The sequence below is a fragment of the Hippichthys cyanospilos genome, chromosome 9, assembly GCF_059441005.1.
Source record: "Hippichthys cyanospilos isolate Australia breed blue-spotted pipefish chromosome 9, RoL_Hcya_1.0, whole genome shotgun sequence".
Classification (NCBI taxonomy): domain Eukaryota; kingdom Metazoa; phylum Chordata; class Actinopteri; order Syngnathiformes; family Syngnathidae; genus Hippichthys; species Hippichthys cyanospilos.
The window spans coordinates 20,676,199-20,703,918 of NC_142377.1; the positions used below are offsets into that span (position 1 = coordinate 20,676,199).

The window sequence follows — 27,720 nt, forward strand, 5'->3', positions numbered from 1 at the left end:
CGACGGTCTAGTAGGGGGAGGCATTTCATTTAAAAATGAAGCACCGACACAAGAAAATGAAAGGGCCCAAATACATTTCTGAGGCTTGTACAAAATCCATTTTTTCCATTTTGTGGCCGACTTTGGTACCTCGGCGGGGGAAAGCGCATAGTTGTGATTATATGGTGTGTATGTGTCCAACGTTGCTGGAGGGATGGAGAGTAGGGGCGGCGGAGGGGGTTTGGGGGAGTCATAAGACCACCGGGCAACATATCAGACGGGGGAAACGTCATCTCTAAATGAAACACAGTAATGAGTATTTGAGGTGCGAATGGGTCCAGGCGTCACGCTGAGACATGGACGCTTCAGTGCCACTTTCATTTCTTTGTCCCCCCCCCCCCCCCCCCCCCCCCCCCCCCGCACTTTTCTTCTTTTACGGCATTTCTGCTTTTCATCTTTGCTTTTTTCTTCTCCTCGCCTTCTTTTGTCATCCATTTAAATTCGTCTCCATCCCCGCCATCTGTATCGGCTCCGATTACTTGCATTTCAATCCGATTTTTCTCCTCATTATCGACACGCTCGCCCATCCGGCCGGCTCGGGTCTCCTCGGTCCCTGTCCCGTCGCCGTCACGCGGCCCCCCCATTCCCTCCACCTTCGCACTGACATTGCACGCTGCCCCCGCCCCCCCTCCCCCTTTCCCTACCGCGGTTCCCCCCTCCCCGAAAACCACTTCAAACAGGCAGCGCCATCAAAGCCCACAGGCAGCCAGCCAGCCAGCCAGCAAGGCAGCAAGTCGGCCAGCCTTCTGCTTCGACTTAAAATTACTGTCGTCCCATTCGCGGGGCTGCTTTCCTCTTCTGATACACATCAAAGATCCTCTTAAACTTTCCAAGTTTAAAACCCTTTTCTCTTGTCGAGTCGTTCTTCGACGGAGCTTTTGTCCGTTCTCGCGCTCCCTCCATCATTTTCATCCAGCAGTCCGGTAATGACAAGCACGCGCCGGCTTGTGAAGATTTGCTGCCTGAGCATTTTTCTCTGTGACTTTAATTAGATTCTATTTAAAGACAATGGCGGGGCCTGTGCAAGCACAACACACACACACGCACACACACACACACAAGTCATCATGGTGACTAAATGTTTAACTCAATATGCAATATGATTTTCAAATCAGAGCTGCATGACCATAAAAACTGTGTGTGCATGTGCTCATACGTGTTCGTCCCTCATACACAGGCCATTAAAAAGTTTCCTGAAAATAAAAGTTGCAGGATGTGGACTAAAAGAGTTTTTTCTTTCCTAAATGCCACTTTGACATCACTAGAAGAAAGCAGTAAAAGTACAAGAAAGAAGTTGTAATATTATGAAATAAAAGTCCTTCATATTCAGAGACGGCGAAAGGTCATACAGGAATAAAAGCCATAGAATTCAATGGGGAGGTTGTGATTATGAGAAAAGTCCAAATATTAAGAGAATAAATTGTGTCGTGAAAAACAACACGCGAAGGAAATAAATAAAAGACACATATGGCAACTTTACACAAACAAAGCCATAAAAGTAAATTGCCAAACATTTGGAGAGTAAAGACAAAATATTATAACCATCCAATAATAATATTAGATATTACAAAAATAAAAAAAAATTGTAAAAGCTCAAACATTATGCAATCAATATAATAGTTGAAATATTAAAATAGTTTTACAAGAAAAAAAGTTGTTCAGTCGGAATGTAGAAAGTTGGTATGGATTTATAATAAAAATAATTAAGGAATGAAGTTGAAATATATCAGTAAAAATGCCGTTTTTCAGGGAAAATATCACAATTTGAGATATTTCATTATTTAGAGACATTAAATAATTCAAGAAAAAGTTGTGATTCAACAAAAATGAAAGCTTTAATTTTCCAAAAAAACGTTGTTACTCAAAAGGAGTAAAGTCAACATATTTTTTAAACTATAACTTTTCCTTGCAAAAAAAAAAGACAGCCATTTTATGGCATTAAATACATATAATTACAACAGGGGGGTTGAAATAAAAAAATTGAGGAAAAAGAGAGTATGTGAATAACGTCATAAATTCACAAGAAGTGGTGAATAAAAACAAACGGTATTTAGACTGTTAAAATAATCAGTGATAAAACAAACATTTGCATGAAAGGAACAACTTAATGCTTGTATTACTCTTGCTTAATTTTAAATGTTTATGTTCGTAATCTTGTCAGTGTTGCTTTATACTTTTTTAGTGAGGCCACTGGGGTCACTCGGAAAATTGCAACTGGCTGGATGCAGTGTCCAGCATGCGCCAGTGGATGGCACCCTATCTGTACTTGAAGTCGGTCCGAATCCGTTGCCGTCTCCCAATTTTTATTGCTCCAAAAACAAAGTCACATGAGGACTGCACTGAACGTCCCCTTGTTCTTTTTAATTAATATCTGTTGTTGTTTGTGTCCCTGCACACACGTGTTATAAATACCCACCGACGGTACAGTTAATGAGCATTAAATTGTCCCCTTTAAAAGTGCCGCTTTGCTCTGCGGATCTTATTTACAAAGAGACAAAAGCCAGCGGGATGCATTCCTAGCTCTTCAGCTAACCAAATCCCACAGCGCATAGCTGTTCATTTAAGCTCAAAGACTTTTGTTTTATTTTGCGTGAACCCCCTATATTAAAACAACTTCAGAACCTTTTGCGCTTGTCAGAGAAGGTTTTAATATTCAAAGGGAACCACTATTGTGTGTTTTTTTTCCCTTAGCCTTCGCCGGCGAACAAAATAAAGAGCCACATCAGAAAGCTGGAGCAGTCCCTGAGCATTTTCATGTGTAAAGACAAAAAAAAAAAAAAAAAACGAGAGGGAAAACAAACTTGGACGCGGGGTATTTATAGAGTGCTTGTGTGAGAGACTTTGCAATGACAGGAGCCTAATGAAGTGGAGCTTTGCTTTTGATTCATAGTGCGGTGAGCGCATGGGTCCCTCTGCGACTCCATCGAGCATTCCTGCGCCGGTCCCTCGCTACACGGAAAACCAGCGCGGGCCACAGGGGAGGGCGGCGGGCCAAGTCCAAACACTACACTCCTTGGCCAAGCCGACCTTTTTGCCGCCGATGTCAGTCCCGCTTTTAGATCAGAGCGGCGCGCAGACGGCAGGTTTTGTCCAGAAAATGCCATTGCATTCGTTGTGATGTTGATATTGTTTCAGTTTACAGACCCCATTAGTTTGATCAGGCCAACATTTCCTAACAAAGAATAGAAGATGCTAACCACACACAGGAAGGCCGTAGCCGGAATCGAACCCCGGACCTCCGAATGTGAGGCGGGCGTGCTCACCAGTCTCCAACTGCGCCACCTTCAAATCCCCTTAATTTATAACATCTTAATAATAAATTAAATTCATCATTGTAAAGATGTGCGAATAATGAAAACATACTGATAATTTCTCACAATAATTGGTCAGAAACGGATGAATATGTCATTATGCAAAACCTTTTTTTATAAAGTTCCTTACTTTCAAAACATTCCTAAAAAAAATTATACCTTCCCCTCATAGATTTTGTGAAGGAAAAATGAATTTTCAGAGTGGAGGCTAAGCGAGCTAGCTCAGTGTACGTCACAATTGCACAAAATAATTGCTGGTGTGAAGTAACACACTCAAGTTGTCATAGAGCGGGAAGCGTGACTCATGCCATACCCTTCCAAAAGTGAGGGAAACTAAAATGGTTAAATGCTGCACCTTGTTCCGTACTAGGTGCTTTTCACTCATTTACATTTCAACAACTATCTGTAAACCTGTAAACAGTCCAGTGTATGATGTATTTACAAATTATTCACCTTATAGAATCTTTAGGATAAGTTAGAGTGCATCTGCCAACCAACAGCAGTAATTTAGTCATTTAGAATCGGTTTTACTATTATTCATTTCAATCGTAATGACGGTGGCACCCGGAAGCCACGATTGGTTGTGTTGGTTCTATTTGTTAGAGAGCCAAATGATTGAATCCCTTAGGATATATTTTCGGGTCTGACGAGACCATCCCCTCGCCTGCTTTGAAAATATTGTGACCCGGATGGTGAGAATATTCACAGACCTGACGTTAGCAATAAAAGAAAGATTATTAGTAAGTAAACAGTGAAGAAATAAAGAAATTTAAATGCAAGTCGTTGGGATTTGCTTCAGAGTCAAATGAGGAAACCTGGTTTTAAGTGTGTTGGCCTGACTGATGTAGAAGGTGGCGCACGCGTGAGTCAACAAGGTGGGCTGTTATTTCAAGTGTCACAGCGGTGGTCTTCGGGACAGGTAGGACACAGGTTGCGAAACCCACGCGGGCGGCAGAGCACAGGAAGCCTCGAAAGGAAGAAGAGCTGCGACCACAAAGGTCGTTTGCGCACCTCTTCACTCACACCTTGACGCTAGTGCTGCAGACAAAATCTGATGGCGTTTCTTTTTTGGTCTCCCACATTGACATTGATGAACAGCCAGGCGTCACGTGCCTGTCGTCTAGGGCGGTTAGTCCGTGCTTTAATCGGGGCGTAGTGGACAAAAGTGTCATGTACAAACGTGTGACGTTGAAGTAGATTAGCCAAGGTTGAAGGTGAAGGATAAACTTGATGAATTACTGTATCTCACTGGGAGAGATAATAGTGCATTTTTTCTACTAAAAACAGCTCACAGCATTATTTGGAACACGTGTTGCACTCTGTAATTGTGTCGTAGTATTGCAGTATTGAGTTCTTCAAATTTGACAAAAATAAGGACATACATCAGGACATACATTAGGAATTTATTCCTGTACCCATGAGTACTGGGAAGCAGGTCACTTTCCATCATAAGCAGGAGTAAAGTTAAAGTAACACGCAGAAAAATAAACCTTTCTTTACCAAATACTACATGTACAAATGCTTTGGTTCGCTTTTTTGTTTTGAAGTTGTTGCTGGCAGCGTGTTGCATCCTAGCAACTTCACTGGTCTTTCTAATGCACTCCTGATACAAACAACACAACCTCATTGTGAAATAACGTTTAATTGAGAATCCAGGGCCCTAACAAACGACTTAATTATGCTGACATTGACATAGACGTTGACATAGGGCATCCTGTTTTCAGTGTTTAATGGTGGCTAAGGATTCGTTCTAGTTGCAGCGAGCACTAGCTAGCAGTGCTTGAGTGTCCCATATAGGCTCGATTCTGAGCACTTTTGTTACATTTGTTGATCCTACTGATCGCTCTTAACGAAACGTGCTGAATGTGCAGTTTCAGTTGTAAAATTTATCTCTCAGACCAAAGTTTATGTGAGGATGTGTCATTCTCATATCGAGTGTTTCTAGAAAGGAAAGAAGCACTTTCTAAATTAAAAAAAAATCTTGATCATGGTCATTCACAATTAACTTTCACTGTGCAAAACAAAGATTTTTATTTTCATCTGAATACTTGATATACCATTTAAATTCTTGTGTTGGATATCCAAATGCCACAAAAGTACTCGAAAGTCGCGGACTAAATTGTAGACTATAAATAAAGCAGCAAAATCCACCTGTTTTGATCCTGCCCAACTGAAATGAACCAAATGAACAATCAAGCTCACCTGTTTTCCAAGTTTGGTAATGCGACTCTTACAAATTGAGCCGTGATTGATCATCACCTGAGCCTTGAGCAACTGCAAAGTTACTTCCAGTAGCAAAATGGCCGTCCGCTTCCCTCTGGATAGAAACGATTGTTGCAGAATTAATTTCTTCCACAAATGTAATATTAATCATAATGCCATTTTTACACTAGAACACATTCTTTTCAACGTTTTTTTTTTCATCCCTTTAACTTCCCCTTTAAAAATGTAAATCATAAGGCACCGATGATATGCTGACCAACATTGTAAGCAACTGAACAACTTCCTGATACTTGGTGGCAACTACTTGCACTTTACTTTATCTGTTTATCATCTTATACATATACCTTGTACGGTATGCAGTGGATCTTTTGTATGCTCAGTATGAACGTTTTCATGTTTACGAACAGCCTTTAAAGTGCACTTGTTGCCTCACAGCCTACGGCAACAGCAGAAATCTCTGCGGTGGTTCACTGACACCTAATGAGCGGGACATCTAGGAAGGCTTCTGCATGGTTTTTAGGCTTTCCCGCGTTGTGGGAATGTGTCAGAGTCCGTTTTTGGTTCACTTGCTATCACTTCCATCTTTTTTACCACCTCACTAATACCCGACTGATGTGTCACCCTCTTATCTCTTTGTCTTTCTGTTTTAATCTCCATTTTCTCACTCCTTGTTGTCAATATAAGTGGTGTAGGAGACAGTGTTCTGTTGTAACTCCAAAGTGGCCAATTATCAAGTGTTTCCCAGAGCTTGTCCGGTTTATTTTGAGTGACCATCGCTACCTAGCCAGTCGGCCTTGGCCGGCTTAACTTGGACACTCTTGTCAACGTGTTTGTGGCTATTATGACATATCATTAGACAAGAATGTCTCCGCTTCCTCTTCTCTCGCCACAGAAATGCTATGAAAAAAAGAAAGACGACAGAGAGCTTGAAAACATCACATTCCCGCAGGTTAACGTGTCATTTTGGGCCGGGTTCCTCTTCAATCCGCTGTCAGCGTTCTTACGATAATGTATAAAACATGGCCGCGTTGAATTCAAATTAAGTGTTGCATTCCAACGTGGGGTAACCGCCAAAAAGAGGACATTGCCACACAAATGATACCCTTTATGATCATAGTGTTTTTTTTTATAGCGCGGTGACAAAAGCCGCGTGATGAATGAATCCAGGCGGCTATTCTGCTATTTTGTCACTCTTAGTGCTATTTGGTAAAAATTCAAAAGAAAGCGTCACTGCTTAGATGGAGATCAGGTGGGAGGTGTTTGTTCTTGGTTGTGGTCTTCGCCTGAGTCATCGCACCAATGTCAGTCGGCATGTATGACTCAACGGGCGGCCACAGTGAGTATTTCTCAATGTCATGTTCCGAAATATCTGTAAAAGGATACAAATCATTCATTTTCCACACGTTGATGAATACAGAGTCGTTTAAGGTGTGTGAGGTGTTCTCCCGAAAAGCCTTGCGTGGCGACGACGCACTTGTCTTCCCGTGCTTTGGTTTTGTTTATTGTGTGGGTGTCCGCGACCCTCATTTGGTGAATTATTGAGTCCAAAACAGCGAGAGGTGACTTTCTTCTAAGAGCTACGAGGCCGTCACGGTTTGCATTCTGTAAAAGCTACGTTCACGACAAAGCATTAGCTTGAATTGTAGCATGTCATTTCAAGAAGCTCTATTCCAACTTCCACGCATCATCATGTTAGTCTTGGTTATTGCTTGAGGGGATGATTCATTTTTTCAAGTGGCTGAAATTGCAGAATTTGAAAGGAAATTTCAGTATTTTAAAAAAAAAAGCCTCCAAAATATTTAATTAATGATTTCTTATCATTGCTATGCAGATGCGTTTGGAAAAAAAAAAAAAAAAAAACATCTGAAAAAGTGTTTTGTGTCGTTGGATGTCAGTAAAAAACATGGAAATAAATTGCGTAACATGTTAAAGTTATTGTATAAAGAATGAGCTGAAAAAAACAGTTTCATCACAGAAACAAACAAGCAAAATCCATTTAAGTATTTGAGACAATAGCATAACCGCTAGTCCGAAAAGGAAGAAGAAGAAGACAAACTTATTTAAATCCTTCCCATAGCTCTCACATTATACAATCTAAACAGATAAATAAAAAATTACAAACCAAACACATATATAGTCGACATAGAAAACCACATTAAATGTACATCTCAAATACAATTGTACATACTGTGTATTTTTGTGAATATACTCAACCCGTCTTCACTTTTGTACTTTCACTGAACCTCGATTCTCTGTTTTCCCGTGAGCAACATCTTTTATACCCTCTTTTGAATTGAACTGAACTTTTCCTTCGTATGTTTAACACTGTAAAATTGTGTTTGCTTAATTCATGATTTCTATCCCTTTGTCCAAAATAAAATATTGATGCTTTTCAGTAATTAGTTGTGTTTAACCTTATACACAATTGCATTTTTGGGTGGCGATGAAAACATTTCCTAAACATTTTTTCAATTAGAATAATAAACAAGATTTTCTTTGGGGAAAAAAATATATATACCAAATTTAGAGATGCAGGCTTTTTATTGTTTGTTTGTTTTTTTTTTTACAGAATGGCATTTACTGTAACATAACATACTGTAAACACTTTTTGGGAGGTACTGCACATGCTGTCATGATCTGTCTGTGTTTTGTTGTGGGTTTTGAGTTGTTTAGTTTAAGTTATAGGTTCACTGTGTTTTCCCCCGCGTGTCATTAGTAATCAACCTCACCTGTCGCCCGTGTGTGTCCTCCAGTCAGGTACCCCGCCCCTTGTTGTTCCCAGGTGTCTCGCGTTTTCATTAGTTCTGTTAGTATTTAAGCCCCAGCGTCTTGCCTCATCCCTTGTCGGGTCTTTGTACGTCTTCCCTCGCCGTCTTGCCCCGCACCTCCTCAAACCGCCATGCCCCACCGTGACACATGCTGTCTGTTGACTCCAACATTAAGCAAAAAGAAAATCCAGTCAGCAAAATTAAAACGTTTTTGTTTTAGGATAAAAGTTTGGAGATTCACAGTATTCATTTAACTACAGCGTTACACTGGAATACACTGGAAGAAAACCTTGAAAACTGCAAAATTGAGGGAAAAATGTGATGATTTTAAAAACTGTCTATCCCTTCTACACTTTATGGTTCTTAGGCATTATTTGAAAGATTAAATTGTAGAGGCGGTCGTTCTAATAATAGGACAGTGGAAACACTCAAAGAATGATGTAGCTAAAGCCTCTTAAGAATTATTTTTGAAAGCAGAAAACACAGACAAAGCCAATATCCTGTAAGGATTCAGGCTTTTTTTTTTTTTTAATAAATTAGCTTTACAGTAAAGCCTTTTTTTTTCACAACATATTGAGAATCATCAAATTAACGTAGGTTGGTAATGTAGTTAAACAAGTTTAACTATGTCGAATGAGGTCTTACTTTTTCCATCCAAAGAACAAGCAAGGTAATTTCTGGGCCTTTATTGCACACCACATGATTGTGACGCGAGATCACATGTGCCGACTGTAAAATAAATGACAGCGCATGCTGCCGTCCAGTCGATGCCTTCCGGCTCATAAACAATTTCTGCACGGTGGATTTGTTTGACTCTCTTCATTTGGCGCGAAATCAGAATAATTTCCCTTGACCTCGAGTCAAGTCGCTTCGCCACGGTTTTCAATATAAAAGAAAAAGCAATTCCTCCACGTTGAATGCACATTTTCACACTTCAATTTTTTACAGGCTGGCTATAAACTAGACGGGTCACATGCAATTCTGCTTTTTCTGTTCCTTCAGAGAAAAGTCCACTCAAAAGCTGAAAAACTTGTCCCTTTGAGGCACTTTGACATCATGTGATCAAGCTCATCAAGCATGAAACAGCAGCGTCCTTCAAGCGCGTTCTCGCTATGAGTCACGGTCTTCCCCTGCGCACTTTGTTGCATGTTAAATAGCTCTCGTCTTCTCGGCTGCTTGTTGTTTTGTGTTTACCATCTTTGCGCGGCCACTCTCACACTGCATGAATTGATCACCACCAATTCCTTTGTACCTTCGCACACAAACTCAAACCTCCTGCGCCGTTCAAAGTATAAACAAAGAAGCAGCTATTTGAAGGATGCTCGCGCCATCCAAATAAATAAATCAACAAGGCAGATAATGAAAGCCATGCCGGCGCGGTACTGCTTCAAATGGGCCGGTGTCATTCACTGTCATAGCGGGGGGAAATTAGAGCCAATTTTACACTAATCCGGAACAGACTTGTTCTTTTCGGAGGGACTAGTGGCGTGCCCTATCCTCTCACAAAAACTCCTCCAGGGCTGTAGAGTTATACATTAGATCTACATTATTCTTAACATGCTTTCAAACTAATTTCCTGCCTTGTTAGAGCGAGTTCTTTCGAATCCACGTTAGCAGTCGGGGCCCAGCCGAACGGCGGCGACGCGCCCCATCCGACGTGTCACTGATAGGCGGGACAAGCCGAGGTTAATGCGCGGCTCCTAACGGTAGTTTTCATGAGGTCAAATGGGGTAAATAAGTACGGGCTTGGACCGCTTTCCTGTATTAAATATAAATGACATAGCACAACATGTGGCAGTCAGGCTGTCAGATGCGAATCTGGTCCCTGGTCTGATCGAGAAACAGTTTCCTGAGAAATAAGTTCGGTTGTGTCCAGCAGTTTTGCAACCTGATTATCTGTATTAAATATGAAATACATTCTAATATTCATGGTTTTATGTACATGGAGTTACGGCAGGTTGGTTGAGATGAGCTTGTGTAGCTTCTCTGGAGACAATTGTTGCTGCTAAATGTCTACTTTGTATGAAACATAAACTGCATTCAATGATATAAGTAAATAGGGTAGGTAGTATAATATGTTTTGTTGAGTGCCTAGCACGTTCGCCTCACAGTGCAGAGTCCCGACTTCAAATCCAGCTGGCTCCGTCTTTCCTGGGTGGCGTTTGTATGTTCTCCCCGAGCCTGTGTGGGTTCTCTCCGGGCACTCTGGCTTTCCTTGCGCACTCCCAAAACATGCATGGCAGTTGGATTGGACACTGTGAATTGTCCCTAGGTGTGATTGGGTGTGGGGATGGTTGTTTGTCTCTGTGTGCCCTGCTATTGGCTAGCAACCAGTCCAGGGCGGGGCTAAAGTGGATAAGCGGCTACGGATGATGGATAGATGGATGGATTTTTCTTGGCTTAGCCCCGACCCCGCTGAGTTTCGAACATTTGCGATGTTAGGGAAAGGCAGCAAATGCACACTCACACCGGGGATTTGTCAGCGTTTGTCAAAATTTCTGTGCAACAACAAAAGATTTAAGACGATTTCAGAACGATTGGGTACTTGAACATAACTTGACGGGATCAGAAAGCCGCTACTTTTGCGGACGCTCACAAAAGTTGCTGCAACATGAAAATAGTTAGAATGTCTTTAGAACAGTTGAATGGATTTACTGTGAGTTTTTGCAGCATGATATGCTAACATAGTTTTAGGCGAACATAGCATAACTTTTCTTATCACTTGTTGCTAGGCGGATTTTGAAAACAGCTGTCCCGCTGGCTCAAGGAGGAATGTTTATTAAAAAGTAACAGAAAAAATGTTTTAACTAACACCCCCTTGCCCCACTTCTGACAGTAGCTTAACATCTTCTCGGATGTATTTCAGTCGGGTTAAGCTGCGATTACTTGCTCGTGATTGGATATTGCCAATCAAATCAGTGAAATGGAGACTCAGAAATGAGAGCCAACTGTTGAAATCCTGTGCATGTGTTTGTGATTGTCATTTATTGTCTTCACCATGGGAAAATGTACTCAGTTTCTTCCTGTCTGCAGCAGTCTGGGCATACGAGGATGCGACTCAAGTTTAAATTATAGTTTTTCTTCACAGAGCGATTGATCTTGCTTTCTTATGGTGACATTTCATACCACTGCTTGCAGATGATTTATTTCGTTCATGAATTTAGGTGTATTTTAAGTTACATTCATCGCGTTTTAATGCAGACAGTTGGGCTCAATTTTGGACAAATGTTAGTATTATTTAGAAATGATGGGGAATTCACTGGTTTGACACAAATATTAACAAAACATTACTTTTATTTTCATTTCATGTGGTTGAACATTTGCGCAGTGAAGGCTGCAAGGCTTTGATTTGTAAATGTATTCCAAAGTGATGCTGTAATGGTCAAAAATCACTGTAAACGCTTTTAAAACCATTGTTTTGGCTTTTCAAAATCATTCAATCGTTGGCACATTTTTATAGATCTGGCTTTTGTGTGTGTTTCCAATCCACCCAAAAAATGTATGCATGTGTTTTGGCTCATGGCGCACATAAACCACAAAAAAGAGCACAACCCAACAACATAAAAATACAAAACTGAAAACAAAGTACAGTGTTTTTTTTTGTTTTTTTTTAGGTATTGAAAAATGTTGTATACTTCAGAATTTGCTCATGTTTTGAATGTGTGTGAAAATGTATGCGCGTGTGTTTTTCCCCTGTGTGGTTTCGGTTCTCTATCAAGTTCTCTGCAGCATCATCATGTGGATAACAATGCGAGCTGCTATTTCCACACATCATGTATATATGTATATATATATATATATATATATATATTAATAAAGGAGTACAGCATTTCCCACAATATCAGCCATGTGCAGTGGCTCATATCTTCCCGATTGTCTCTCACAGTGGACGCAGAGCAAGTGGGTTCACTGGGGTCCGAGGGAGAGGATGAGGTGGGCCTATGGAGCCTGGAGCCCCAGGACTACCAGGAGAGCCTGGACAAGACAAGCCGGACTCCCAGCGAGGGCACAGAGGAGCCCGGCAGCCCCGCCCTCTCCGCGCAGCCCCACAGCCTGAGTCCCGGGAGCGGCGGCGGCGGCGGTGACAGCGGCAGGAAATTCTGGGCCCAGGTGGAGCCTGAATCCGAGGCCACAGACGACGGCGGCGTCGCCTCTGCCACCGAAAGGGAGGGGGAGCGGGGATCACTGAGGATGCACTGTAAGTTGACAATAAATCACAAGATTTTATCCGGGCCGCCATCCAGACAAGTGGGTGGATATGTACTGCGTGCATGTGAATAACGTTGCAGACGCTCACAAAGCAAACCAAATGGTGGTAAACTACATGAGCTTTTCGAATTCTTAATTCTCTCCCAGCAGTAATGTGGAGAGTCACACAAAATCAGTAGTCAGAAAACCCTGTAAGACTTTCTCATGAAATGATGTGAGGCGTTGATGATGTTGCTTGGCAGAATTCAGCTCAATTAATTGCCCTATTGAGGAATTAATGTTTGTTTGCCATTGTCATATTATTACTTTATTACCATGGAAATACAGGCAGTGTTCCTCAAATAGTGGGGCGGCCCCTCTGGGGAGGTGTGAGGTGATGACCCCAGGGAAAAGGATTTATTTTTGCCATGTATAGTGCAATTGTGATAAAGTAAGAATTGGCTTTTTTTTTCAGGCACTTTGATGCACTTGGGTTTTTTTCTGCTTAGACAAACCTTTAGACAAACCTGGATAAATGCTGCAAAAAAAGTAGTTAAGAGTTATCGAAAGTTTTTTCATTTTTCATTTTCCTTGTATCAATGTTAAGTTGAGAAGTACTGAATTTTTGTATTACATGTATTACAACTTTTAGTTCTGAATAATATGATTTTATTCTAAAATATTTTAATGTGGCACTACGTTTATGTCTACACTTAATTTATTCTCTGCTATGACTTTATTCTTGTAAAACTTCAACTAATTGGTATAAATTACTGAGCCAACAGTAGCTATTATAAAATTGGTCAAAAGCAGCTGATTTTTGCATGTTTTTCACTAACCCTAACCCTAACCCCTAACCCTTTACAAGACTAACATTCCTCAAAAAAGTCCGAAAATAAGCCCTTTTATTTCTTAAAATTGTTTCAAGTCATCGGCCGATTAATCCGGATTTTATTTTGTCAGATATCGGAATAGAACTCCCCAAATCTATATTGGTCGGACCCTAATAACAACTTTCTCTTCTAAAGCCACACATCTACTAGTCTTTAGTTTCATTGCATTATGGACAACATACTTTCTGCTTGAAATGTATAGTAATCGCTACTAATATTCAGTACAGTGTGGCATCAAAGGCCGGCGAGAGTATGACAAAAGGCGGCGTCACACTCTTTCCACGCATCAAAGAGGTGACGTTGCGCCGCTACGACGCGAGGCCTTTCCCTTTTTAATCCAGGCGAGATGAAAGCCTCACGCGGCCCGCCGACTTAACGGGCATTTAGCCCAGCCGCTCGTGTGATTTTGGCCTGGTCCCCGAGAAAAGGCACGGCGGAGTTTTTACAGAGCCCGACCGCACGGGCTCCGTCCCCAGGCCACATAAAAAAACATCTCCAAATTTGCCAACATCTGCAAACATTTGAAAAATCCACCTCAAAGTAGGCCGTCAGCGAAACTGACTGGCTGGAGGTCGGCGATAGGAGGCGTCGTCGCTCCTTCGTGGAAGTGTGTGGCTTTCTCTTCTCGGGATGAATGTCACCCGTCCGGAGGACAAAGTGGATGGGGAACCCGTTCTTTTTTCCACATCGGTCAATCTTTTAAGTCGACGGTTTAGATTCATCTATGCCATGCCCTTGGGATTCTTAACGCGCGTGTCCAGTCAAAAACATATAGAAACAAGCGTTTGGCAGGCGGGTCTGGTGGTGGTTCCTCCATAATCAAGAGGTTGTGGGTTCAAATCCCTGCTCAGGCCTTTGTGTGAAAAGTTATTAACAAAGTCAGACCAACTAGAGAAGATCTTGCAATTCCATTAATCCTAATCCACATTTTGGCCAAATATGGAGGCACATTTTCTGTTTTATTCAGCTGTTCGTTCCAGAATTTAGTACAGTTTGTATGAAAAATAATGCACTGAAATTAGTAACAAACAGTTTTAGGGGGCTACTCAAATATGTTTCTATTTTCAGTGATTAATGATTAATATGAAAATATTAGGCCACTGATGCTGTCGAGAAATTGAATACAATTGAGATTGATCAAGACCTGTAATTAAATGATTTTATTAATTTCTTTTAATCTCACCTAAATGTTTCTGAGGAAAACACAATTAGTTTTTTAGATGCACGATGACATTGTGGAAGATCAAACAATTCGCTTAAACAACCTAAACGTGCCTTCAGTAATTCATTTTCAGTAGCAGATGCAGTTGTAAGCATTTACCTTCTGCTATATTTAAGACTAGTCCCAAGTGTTCTCTGCAGCACTTTACATTTACATTTTTATTCCATAAAAATTAAGCGCTAAGCAGCCCTGTTTTGCATCCCCATGTAGGTAGGAGTTCCGACTCCCACATTGACTTGGAGGACCTCGCCCATTACGATTTCCTGGCCAAGCTGAGGAAGGCCTCAACCTCCGCCAGCCTTTTGGACCACTTCGGCCGCAACGGCACGGCCTCCGTGCGCCGTCTGCAGGTCGGCGGCGGGACCCACGAAGAGCTTCCGCCCGCCATGTGGTCGCCGGGAGTTCAGCACCACTCGCCTGAGGGAGCAGGTAGGCTCATGTGAGAAACGCCGAGCTCTACATTTGAAAATGTTACCTTTCTGTCCATTTGTTGGTACCCCAGATGCAAGGAGGAGGCTACCGGCCTGTCCCTTCTGCCACAGGACGTACCAGCACGGAGCCTCGCTGAGGGACCACATCAAATACTGTCAGGAGAGGGACCGGGGCCACATGGGGTGTCCATTTTGTGGGTACACTGCCCCCCATAGGATGCAACTGGAGCAACACCTGGCACTTCACCACCAAGTGCAGGACAAGGTGAGCGCCTCACAGTCACAAACAGACCATTGAATAAAGATGTTAGCCTTTCTTTAATGGCTGTCCGTCAACCTCGTAGGGCGGAATGACTTTGGATCAGGGGGCGGAGACCCGCAAGTTCAAATGTCTACAGTGTGGAAAGGCCTTCAAGTACAAACACCACCTCAAGGAGCACCTTCGCATCCACAGTGGTGAGACTACAGCACACTCGACTTTTTGAATACATTTTGCCCTAATGTGCATATGTACTATCATATGGTATATTACATATATATCTTATATCTAATATACCCTACTGTGAAGATAACGTTGAATGTAGTATATGTATCGTTCTTCCTTGCCATGCAAGCACAAGAAGAGTAGAACATGGACAATAACACGAGGAATAAAGTTCACCTTTGATGAATGTCTTTTTTGAAAATGAAGTCTGCAATAAGATTCACATCCGAATGTTAAAAAAAAAACACTAAACCTAACACTAAACACTAAGCCACAACTAATGATAGCGACAAAGACGCTAATGTGGTGAGCTGTAGCAAAGCTCTTCGCCGAACTGAACTCGAGAAAGTCTGGATAAACAATGTTTTGTTTTCACGTTAATTTCTAATTATTTATTTGGAAAGTGACAAAAAGAAGACCACTCCGTTCCCTCTTATGGTATCAACTGAATGTTGCAGTTAGTGCTTGGGACTAGTCTCAAATGGATTGATTAGAAGATGAATAATTACAATGTCACCTGTTAAAGTTTGTTAAATTAAATAAATGGCTGAGGCCACTATGTTGAAGATTTGCGAAAGTTGATGTTTGGGCAAGAAAATTCAAAGTTAAAGTACTATTTTGGTGATTAATTTCCTGTCTGCATGTGTCACCTTCAGGAGAAAAGCCATACGAGTGTGCCAACTGCAAGAAACGTTTCTCTCACTCGGGGTCCTACAGCTCCCACCTGAGCAGCAAAAAGTGCCTTGGCAGTAGCGGCGCGCTTGCAAGTTCAGGAGGAGCGAACACTATGTTTAACGGACATAACCAAAACTCCTACCCGCACCATTTTCCAGCATCTCCGTCTACAGGTCGAGAAAGGAACAGTAAAGTCTCTTCTTTGGTGTTGCAAGTCCAAGATGGTAGCAGGCCTCCAGGCCATGGACCGGATGTTCCTTCCCCACTGTCAGGGCAGGATTTCAGCTTCAGAACTTCAGAGCTCGCTTTGAACCCCTCAGCGGAGCTTTCTTTGAGAGCGAGCATCTTGAAAGGGACCACCCTGCTGCCTTACATCCAGTCCGGCTCCAAGTTTGAGCAAATGCTGCAGGAGATGCTCCACAGAGAGGTGAGGAAGTACGAAGGCATCGACCAAAACGGAGGAGGTCCTGACAGGAAGGTGTCGCCGGAGCGGGGGGCTTCAAGAGAGGAGTCAGGAGAGCGGGAGGCAGGAGTTCTTGGTGTTACGTGTCGCTGGTGCTCCCAGGTTTTTCCCAACGTGGTGGTTCTCCTGCAGCACGAGCGCTACCATTGTAAGATTAACCGTGAAGCCGTGGAAGTGCCTGAGGGTCTTCAAAACAAAGACCACCACTCGCCGCCATTATTCCTATCCAGGTTTGAGACTAACAAACCAAACGACGTAACCAACAGAGCCTCTGAGAATGAATCCCCACTGCAGAAGTGGACCTCGGTACCTCAGCAGCTTTTCCTGGCACTTCATTCACCTCACGACCACTTGGACTCTTCGGGCCAGGAGAAGGGGAGCCCCGGTCACACCTCGGAGTTGATGTCTCCTCACACCAGGAGACGACTCCCATCTTTGGGTTCTCCCGTTGGCCTGGACCTCAGTGGCCAAACCCCGGAAGTCTCCTCACCTCAGAACCGCTCTCAGAATGAGCCTCTGGACCTTTCCGTGCGCAAGCAAATTCCGGACCAAAGAAACGTCAACGGCAGCGCCATCAAAAGAGAGAGGACAGAAGAGAGGAGCAAACAGCTGAGTCGGCAAAGTCCCAATCAACTTTCGGAGCAATCCTTACATCCTCATCCAATGTACAGAGCACACGGCGCGCCTGTGTTTCCGGGCCCCTTATACAATGGATTCCCCTTCTTCAGCCAGTCGGCTCTGGGGTTTGCGGGGCACGACGGCATCGGACCACTTCCGTTTAGCCCGTCGCCGATCAGCCCTGGATTTCTCTCACCCTTGGCTTACATGGTGGAGACCGAGTCAGAGGCGACCTTGAAAAAGCTCCACCAGGAGAGACAAGCACTCATGGTAAGCGTGACTTTGATCCATTTGATCCAACTCTTGTCCTCCTACTGATCTGGACTGTCCGTTTGATGCCTGGCTCAGACTTGAGAATTTTAGCCTCGATATTGACCCAATTTGCTATCTCAAAACATATTCTATATCCAGCGACGTTTTTTGTAGGAAATGACAAGGATTTGGCATCATAAAATTGAACCCTGACATTGTCCAATATGATTGTATCATGCAAAATTATCCTGCCATTGTCAACATGATTGTTGCTGTTGTTATTCTAACAGGTCTATCTAGAGCCCTTGACCTAAGACCCAGCCTATTCATTTGTGTCCACTGTTGTTTCTAATTTGTCTGAGTAAGACAAAATAAATTGCGTCTCACCTAACCCTAACCCTAACCCTAACCCCCCCTAACCCTAACCCTAAACACAGGAAAAACCAATTGGAAAGGTCAGAATGTCCTTTCGTGAGAACATGTGGACTTTGTAGGGTAGTTTGAATGATTCAAAGATATAGACCAAAGACAAATGTCAATATAGTGTACACAAATAAACAGGTTGGGTCTTAGGAGGATAGCCTGATATGTTGTGCAGCGTTTCCAATATTTTAAATGGATCGGTCATAGCCTGACATAGTAACATCGTGAGAAGCTAAATTAATCCGGCAGGCTGATCAAGGCTGGAAGGATGGGAGCATTGAAATTGATTTGTGAATTTTCTAGGCTGGAAGGATGGAACATGGAAATCGATTTGTGAATTTTCCGTTCTGAAGTATTATCAGACGTAACAGATGTGATAGCTAGAACCTCATTCCTTTGAGTTGAAAACAAGAGCGGCGTTTGCAATTGAGTTTACTCCCGCATCCGCATAGGATAGAAGTCTGGCATATGGCCAATTTTCAATTATGTTACCGGAGTGGTACTTTCTTCAGAACCAAAAACCAGCGGTGTAAAATGAATGCCGTAACATCAGTGTGAACATGCACTTGTCCCTTTCTGTTTAAAAAGGCACAAAAAATAAATACTGGCTCTCTAATATAGCAATTTGCCGGCAATGTGCCAATTTGCCCTGTCTCGGACCAGCTTCAGAGACTGGTCCCTGAGATCTTCCGAAGTCCAGAGTTTCTTTGGCCGTGGAAACTCCAGGAAGGTGTCTGCAATATGGAGGAGATGTAACCTTCCTGTAGTAATTGAAATCCTGATAAGGTCTTCCTGCGGTCTTGCAGGGGGAGGTGTTAAACCGGGGTGCTCTAGACTACCTCGCAATGATGGATGAAGGCTTGGAGGGGGACGGAGGACCAGGGCGCAAAAGGCTTAAAAAGACGGACGAGGGTTTGTACGCTTGCGACATCTGTGAAAAAACATTCCAGAAAAGCAGCTCCCTGCTCAGACACAAATACGAGCACACAGGTGAGTAAAGGAAAGATGATTTCTTTTCCACCCGCCTGTAAATACAGAAAGCAACGTGTCGTTATCCGTTCCAGGAAAGCGTCCTTACGAATGTAAAGTGTGCAACAAGGCTTTCAAGCACAAACATCACTTGATCGAGCACAGCCGTCTCCACTCGGGGGAGAAACCCTACCAATGTGACAAGTGCGGCAAGCGCTTCTCGCACTCGGGCTCCTACTCGCAGCACATGAACCACCGCTACGCCTACTGCAGCAAGGATCAGGACGCCGACCAAGACCACGACGACGTGCCCCGAGAGCCCGCCGCGCTGTCCGCGGAGGACACGCAGACGCCGCAGTCCTTCCTCAGCGACGCCAGTCTGGACGGAGCCTCCGAAGCCCCCAAAGAAGACGAGGAAGAACAGGAAGGAAGAGCCGAGGAAGAGCCGGCAAGCCGAACCACACGGGAGGACGAGAGTTGTACTGAAGGAAACCCCTTCAATGGGGCGGAGCTCTGGGAGTCCCGCTCTCAAGTCCAGAATGGAGACTTGGATAAATGTGAACTGAGCCTGGATGTAACAGATCTACCCCGCATACAAGCTTGAGAGCCTTAAAAGCCAAAGCATTGAATTGTGTACATATCTTTGATAGACGTTTCCCTAAAATGCCAAAGAAACACTCCAAACCAAACACGTGACCAACAAAGGATTTTATTACGCATCCTAGACTGTTTACGTATTGTTTTGTTTTTTAATTGTATGCTTAAGCTAATTCAGGCTCGATCAAGCTCACATGCTAGCAGTGCTAGCCGAAAAGCTCGTGTACTGTACCTTCTTTCGCCTTTGGAATCTATCCATTTTCTACAGCGCTTAAAGTCGCAGGTGAGCTGGAACCTCCTCCAAGCATGGATTTAAATGTGGACTCGCGGTACCACTTACCCACCGTGGCGACAAGTGAAGCCACTGGCAGCCATCTTACTTTCACTTGCTATGAGCCTTTAACTTGAATAATGATTTATCTGCAGCGCATTCACTTTATTTAATGTCTACATCAAAAAAACAGTAATTTGGGAGAAGCACTACATGCACGTTTCATTGGTAGTAATATAATTATAAATGTTCTCTTGTAAGGTATATGAAATCTGCGAAGGGCCTATTCTTAGTCCAGTGGTCTGTGACTCAAACCAAATTTTGATTAAATGAGATCCACTCAATCACAGGGCACATCCATTTTATAAACAAAGTCCCCCCCCAAAAAAAAAAGTATGTGGGAGTTGGGAGTTTCACCCATACACACATACTCCACAATGTCATGTAACGTTCACGTACTATACTAGCCTGAATGTCTGCCATGTTGTGGTGAACGGTGATGAATACAGTACCTACATTTAAGCACAAGTCCACCATTTTGATAGTGCTGAATCATGCGCGGCACCTTTTTCCGCTTCCTTTTTTTGCAAAGTGCCTCTGACGGGTGACGAGGTCATCTGATTATCTCCAGCAACAAGTTCTGCTATGCAACTATGTCTTGCCTGCCTTTAAATGCCTTCACACACACAAGGTGCACACTTAAAAGTGCAGGATATATGTAACAGTATTTTTGTAATATTTGTTTTGTATGAATGTTTATTATATATTTGTTTGTGCTAATTTGTAATAAATTGTACATATACTTTACCGCCACTCTTCCTGTTCTCTCCGAGAAACGGGGAACACCCCAAAAGCGAACATAGGTTTATCAGATGCAAGTGCAAACCAGAACATGACGACTGCGAGGCAGATGTGCTAACCGATGGATCGCAGTGTTGTCCTGAATTTCAAAAGATTCAAAGAGACTATTAAATGTCACTAAATTGGACAAGAATGCCTTTTATTGAGGGGATAACAAAAAAAACAAACAAACACGTGATTCCGCAATATATTTCAAAATGGCTCCAAGGGGGTCAAAGTGAAATTTAAAGAGCTACTAGTGGACAAACACTATGAAACATCTGTACATGTGCACACCTCATCTCGGGCATAAAAATAGAAGGTCCATCTGAATACAGGAAAGAGAAGCGCACAATGTCCATGCACGCACACACACAATCCGAACACGGTGGCCTTGTTGGCGTGAAAACTGTTGTCAGGATAGTCGCGCAGTCTGGGCCATTTTTTTTCTCTTTTTGTTGCCTGCTTTTGTATGGATAGTGGAACTTTTATGCATATAAATTAGGAGTGCGCACATTTTTTTTTCTCTCTCTCAAGGGTCATCCTTAATTTAGCGCATTCGTGGATCAGCTTTAAATAAGTTCACAGTTCAATGTACAGTATTTATAATAATGCATTCTATATTTGAATTGTTTTCCAAAATGTAATCACAATTTATATATCCAACATTTTTACATGTAAAATTTTTTATTTTACAATTATGCTATTTTATGATTCACAACAAATCAGTGGATGTAATAAATGAAGACAAATACACATATGTAAAATACTTTAATACCGGTAATAAAAATAATTTAATAACATTTGTGACTTCATAATTGGTATTATCACATTCTAGCTTTATTTTATTCATGATAGCTCTCTATCATTGGATGACAAGTTAAGAGCAAGTACTTTCACTTAATTTTCACTAGTAGAATGCAGGCTTCCTCTAGTGGTAAGAAAAAGAATTACTGAATTAAGTCAGGATCACAAACTGCGTAACGTTAAAGTGCTTCAAAATATTGTTTTTAATCCAGTACATGTAATTTAATCAGCAGAAAGCAGTTGTATTTATGTGTAATACATTTTGCCTGTAATCTTTCAATGGACTATGTTTTCAAACGTGTATTTCAATACATTTTTTTAAAGTGTATTAATCATTATTGAGGGTTTTTTTTTTTTTTTTTACATTTTCCTATATTTAAGTACAATATTCATGTGAAAACTGCACATAATGTTACAATGTTACAATTATGCTACTAATGTTGGTCATTTCAGTGTGACAGTTAAGTTGCTACTTTTTGAGGTGGTACTTGGTGGAAAATGTTTACGAACTTGACTTACAAAGTTCACAAGCCTGGAATGAATGAATCCACATTAGATTAGTTCCGATGGGAAAACAAAGGCTCAATTTAAACGAAATTACACCGAATCGGAAGCGGAACGTTGGAGGTTCTCTACAGGAGAGCCTCGCAGACGCATGGAGGTGTCGGGAGTATGTGTTTCACAGTGGGACGGTTCTATCATGGCTTTTTTTTTTTTTTTTTAGGCATCAAGAGAGGAACGGGAAGGTGGTCTGGGGGTGGGGGCAGGGACAATTTATCATTGGCTTGGCTTCAGTTTAGGAGAATATCAAGGAAGAAGTGACAGCTGGGCTCCACATCTGCAGTCAAAAGGCAAAAAAGTATGGCTGCTAAAAACGGGCTTGTTCTACTATATACCGCTTCCAACGTTTATATGGCGACCACATGTCTCTCCTTCGTTATCATTGTGAATATAAAGAAAAAAAAATCCGTCGCCACGCCCTCCGCTTGGGAGGATCACGAGGAGGCGGCGGCCCTCCTGCCGAAGACGTATTCATACTCGTTGAGGATGAGCTCCACCGCCTGGTTCTGGAACGCCATGTTCACCGCCATGTTACCGTTGTCGCGCTCGGGCCGCAGCAGCGTGGGTCCGAAGACGATGCCGATGTTCTGCGTCGTCATACGGTTGGCGTCGGAGTGCTCCAAAACACTGCGACACACACACACACACACACACACGCAATCCAATTAAAATTACTCACATTACTTACACTAGTTTTAATACATGATTTCAACTATTGTATCATAGTAATTATCCTAAAAAAAATTGCAAAGACATTAGCACCGACTTGATTTTTGATTAGAGTCAAATATGAAGAAAGTAGAGGTTTATGTTTATGTAATTTCCTACTAACACAAAGTGACGGGCTTTTTTTTACTTTTGCAATTTTTTTACAGCCTCCTAAAAATAAGTCAAATATGAGCAAAGTAGTTGTTCACCATTTGAAATTTTTAAAATAAAATTCGCTCAATTAAAATACAAATGCCACTAGACTTCTTAAATTCAAGGCGCCAGATAGTTTAACCAAATTCAAACAGGAATAAAGTAGCACAACCATGTCCTGCCATATTCATATTTTGTATGTTTTTCGAGGAAATTTTAGTACCGTGTTGCCTTTGTAGACATCATATGCCTTTTGCAAGTCGGATGTCAAAATTGTCTTAGAAATAGTCAAATAAGAAGTATGCTCCTCTCTGTGTATGTATTGCCACCTACATTTCTCAAATTCGAATTTCATATTCACATTTTTGTTTTACAAGCTAGATGCTAAAAAAATTTTAAAAAGTGAAATATGTAGTGTATTTTTGAAAAAAATCTTACACCATTGTGATGATGTGTGGCCTATGAGTGGAGTGCTCATGTAAGTACCTTTTCCAACCTCATACAACAAAGTTTTGAGCGTCATGTTCGCATTATAAGCCTTTATTTGTTTGTTTGTTTTTTAAGAAAGAAGTTGTAAAAATAATCAAATGTGGACAAATGTTTATTTCACTTAATGTACTACAAATGACAAAATTCCAGTGCTGTTTGTGTGCCTTTCAACAATCCAGATGTCTAATTGTCTAAAAATAGTCAAATATGAGCATAACAGTGTTATAATTCGGTATAATTTCCAAGTAAATACTGGTGACGTGGTGCGTTTGAGTGGCGCGTTCATGTCAGTGCCTTTTACAACCCAGATGTCCTCCCATACGTGTCTAAATGCGTCTGCTTCCACCTATGCTCAAGTGTGTGTGTTCCAGCGTGTGCGTGTGTAGGGGGACTCAGGAATGAGTTGAAGCCACCGCATGAAGCATTCTTCTAAAAATGCCGTTCCCACCGAGCCGCAGGAGCGGCCAGCAATTGCTCAAAACTTCCACATGAAAGACACAGAGGAGGGATGAAGGGACACAGGGGGGCGGAGGAGGAGAGAGGGGAGCAGCGGCGGTGGCGGCGGCGGCGGCGGCCGTGCGCCTTCCAGCAGACGAACCGCAAGGCTCCCATGGGACCTTCCCTCGCGAGGAGCGGAGGGGGAATACGGGGATAGGTCGAGGAGTTGCTGATAAAAAAAAAAAAAAGGCGAAGCCCACCCACCTATCACACATCCTGACAGATAAGAGTGCTGACAAACGCGCATGCACACTCATTTCACTGTACTGTTATAAAAAAAAAATCCTCACACAATCCATCTGGATGTTTGACAAACACACACGGAGCAAACAGGAATGACATCAGGAGAACAGTGCCCTCTAGTGGCCACATTCCAATCAAAGTCATGAGGTTCATTTTTCTTCAAGTTTTTTCAAGTTTGTTCTCTTCGGAATTGCACGTTAGAACCTTGTAATCCACGTTCAGAATCATGTAAAACAAGCTGCTGACAAATTAGTGAACTTTGTTTTCGGACACGAGCGGAAGCTGGGGTTTACCTGGCTGTGAGCCAAATCTGCGCCATGCTATCAACATTAAGTCGCGGTTAGTTCAATAAAATAAAAAACAATAAAATAAATATTTTCCAAGCAACTCAAAAATGTTGAGAACAACCCTGTTGTAGAGGAGCAGGTTAAAGTACAGGTAACAAATGTTTACAAGGTAATATCTGCTTCGTTTCATTAGTAGAAAGCACTTAGACCTACTCGATATTTTATTATTTACGGCATAAAGTATTTTTTTTTAATTTAGTTATTCTGGTTTAGTGATTCTTTAATCTATCAGTTTGTGTGTGCCAGCAAACGTTACAGGTATTTACATAATTCAATTGTATTTAGTTATGGACCGTTTTATAAATGAATTTACAGTTATTTACTTAATTACATATTTAAGTTGTTAGTTTGTATTTGCTTGATAAATCAAAGCCCTAAAGCACATGATTTATTTGAAATTTTTAAAATACATGTAGATGGTTGTGTTCACTGTTTTACATTTTAGCCTAATTCATGCAAACAAACGAGTACAGCAAATGAGTCCAGTTGTATCAACTTTAATTTATGGCAAATTGTGGCAATTAGTTCATTAAATTGATTTCAAGTTTTATCAATTCCATTTCATTTATTAGCTACGTTTACTTTTTTCATATGATTAAAAAAAGCTACTCATATTTACTTCCAACAGTTTCACAAATTTATTTGCAAAAGTGGGTATTTTACCTGAATTATTGATTTCATTTCATATCCAAATGTATTGTCTATAAATTTGTAGTAATTAATTCATATGGGTGTTTGATCAAAGTTTGAATTTTGTTTACTTAGCTATATTGAGTTACAATGAATACAAAATATGAGTTATGAGTTACAAAATATATAAAACAGTATCCAAAATAGTTTTGTGCAAAAAAAAACCCAACTAATTCAGTCCGATGGATTTCTGTAGTGTCTTGTAAAATAAAGCAAAAACTCCTGAATGAAATAGCTTGTGTTCATTTCCCCATCGGTGAAATGTCCGTGCAATCGTTTTTACCGTTTGAGATGGCGGCAGATGAACTGCAGCGTGTCGTGGTTGGGCTGAGGCAAGCTGTGAACGACGCTCTTCAGACGCTCCACTTTGTCCGTGTAGTCTGCTATCTCTGTAACGACATAACACCACAGATGATGCATTCATGAGCCATTTCGATTGCTTTTCATTTGAACACTGTTTTGCTGGCCGTGGTGTCCAAAAGTGTGAATGGGAGTGTGACTTGTTTATCTAGATCAGGGATGGGAACCTTAAATTTTTCATCAATTTTTCATCAGTGCTACTGGAACTACACACTACATATGTATGAAAAAAATGCCATTTTCAATATGTAGGAAAAAATGCTCTTATATTTTAAATTTTCATAGAGAATTTCTCAATGTACAACAGATTCCCTATGTGAACCAAACAGATAGACAAAAAAGACTTTTTGCCCCAAGGCGCTCATGCAAAAAAAAAAAAAAAGTATAATATTATTATATATTATTAAGGTAATATTTTTCCAAGTATGTAGAAAAATTATTAGACCTAGTAATATTTTAGTTTAGGATGATATAAGACCTGGTGTAAGTTTAATGACACATCTGCCATCTAGTGATGAATGGTAGTACTACAACTTAAAACTTTTTATTTCTATTTTCCCCTCCCCATTTTTTTTCAGGATTCCCCCTTCCATTTACCAACCATATTCTCTCAGCAACAACAGTTTTTTGAATATTGTTTTGTATGGCTTTTTTATTTTACTTATTTTTTTTAGTAACACGTTTTTAATATGGGCGGCTCGATAGAGGAGTGAGTTTGCATGTTCTTCACAAGCCCAGGGGGGTTCTCTCCGGGCACTCTGGTTTCCTCCCACGTTCCAAAAACATGCATTTTTTTTTTTTTTTTTTTATTGAAATCTCTAAACTGTCCTTAGGTGTGATTGGGCGCGTGAACTTTAGTTCAGTGTTGACCCCAATTGGGACAAATGCAATAGAAAATAGATGGCTCTATTGCGCATATTTTTATCATATGCTTTCGAATCCTCTTTCCTCTTTGCCATTATCTGGTACGCTCATCTCAAATGTATGTTAGTTCGGTTACTGTAGATGAAAAGCGCCCGAGAACAAAAAAATTGATGGATGTCATGTGTTGTCCACTTACTGACGGTATCCACCACATCACTGAAGAAGCTGTAGGGCACCAGCGGCTCGGGAAGTTCGCGGAAGAACAGTTTCAAAGCTCCCGTGATGACGTGAATGTCCTCCCACTCGCTCTCGTCCAAGTTGAGCTTCTCCTCTGAGACAGGCAAGAGAGACAAGAGAGAATTTCAGCGGAAGCGGCGCCGACTAACAAATCTTAACACTGAGGCTTGTAGCTGCTGCAGAGAACGAGGAAAAAAGATGCTGAGTGAAAGTAAGAGAAGGTATTTAAGGACAGTAGAAATATCACATTCAGTATTATTTATCAAGCAGAGAAGCTGAGCAATTTTTGTTTCCTCCACTAGGGGGCAGACTTTGCCCACTGCTTGCCTGTTTTCACCACAAGTTAAACAGAGGCCTGAGGGACAAACACACAATGCTTAACAAATGTATTAGACCCCAACCAGGCGAGAAAAAAAAAAAAAAAAAACACCCAACATCATGGAACGCTTTAGTGCAGACCTATTAATTCTCAGCATTCACTCAAAAAAAAAAAATCTACGGATGTAATACATTTGTTAAGCACTTAAATGCTAGCAGAATGAGAAATTCCATTGGAGCTGGTGTAGGTGAATGCACATATGCAGGCTGGCAAGGCAAAAAAAAAAAAAAAAAAAAAATCCTCATTCATTAGGTTCTACCTTGTACCAAATCTGCTGGGAACATGTAACGGCCATCAGTGGTCACTGCTCGCTCTGAAAGAACCACAAAGTTACTCAGCAGGTTTGCCACCTTAAGCGCATGGAAAATCAAACAAAAATAACAATAAATAGAGAATTATGATTTGAAAAATGTGTGTGTGAACTAGGAAAGCCCGTTTTGATCCACATTGAAATGTGGGTTCCAGTCTCTGAAGTCTAACCAGCAAGAATTAAATCTGCTCTCGTTAATTACACCCGATTCAAATGGCAAGTTTTTATGATGTTAAAAAACATGCAACCAAGATAATTCATTTCGAAGCCTTTTTCCTCATATGGCCTTTACAATGCTAATTATTTGAAAGTTTTTTGAGAGGGTAATTAAAAAAGAAACGAGTGAGAAGATGGAGTTGGAAAAGTGTGCACACCCTTATAAATTAGAGAAATGTCTGCGTCAAGAA

General features: G+C 41.5%; 2 protein-coding genes across 6 annotated transcripts in view; one reads left to right on the forward strand and one right to left on the reverse strand.

Annotated features, from left to right (window-relative positions):
* Positions 1–20,844, forward strand: part of LOC148419401 (zinc finger E-box-binding homeobox protein zag-1) — a 31,806-nt gene extending 10,962 nt beyond the window's left edge. Inside the window, exons 2-8 of the mRNA XM_088422735.1 lie at positions 12,228–12,539; positions 14,855–15,073; positions 15,147–15,340; positions 15,420–15,531; positions 16,216–17,585; positions 18,797–18,980; positions 19,055–20,844. Coding sequence (XP_088278861.1) covers positions 12,228–12,539; positions 14,855–15,073; positions 15,147–15,340; positions 15,420–15,531; positions 16,216–17,585; positions 18,797–18,980; positions 19,055–19,563 — 2,900 coding nt within the window. The 3' untranslated portion in view covers positions 19,564–20,844. The remainder of the gene's footprint in view (positions 1–12,227; positions 12,540–14,854; positions 15,074–15,146; positions 15,341–15,419; positions 15,532–16,215; positions 17,586–18,796; positions 18,981–19,054) is intronic.
* arhgap9 (Rho GTPase activating protein 9) overlaps positions 20,801–27,720 on the reverse strand; it is a 32,801-nt gene continuing 25,881 nt past the window's right edge. For 4 of the 5 annotated variants that reach the window (XM_088422730.1, XM_088422732.1, XM_088422734.1 and 1 more), the window contains 4 exons: positions 27,263–27,316; positions 26,584–26,718; positions 25,447–25,552; positions 20,801–22,662 (listed from right to left, as the gene is read on the reverse strand). In XM_088422730.1, coding sequence (XP_088278856.1) covers positions 22,470–22,662; positions 25,447–25,552; positions 26,584–26,718; positions 27,263–27,316 — 488 coding nt within the window. In that variant the 3' untranslated portion in view covers positions 20,801–22,469. The remainder of the gene's footprint in view (positions 22,663–25,446; positions 25,553–26,583; positions 26,719–27,262; positions 27,317–27,720) is intronic. The other variant, XM_088422733.1, reaches the window with a different exon arrangement.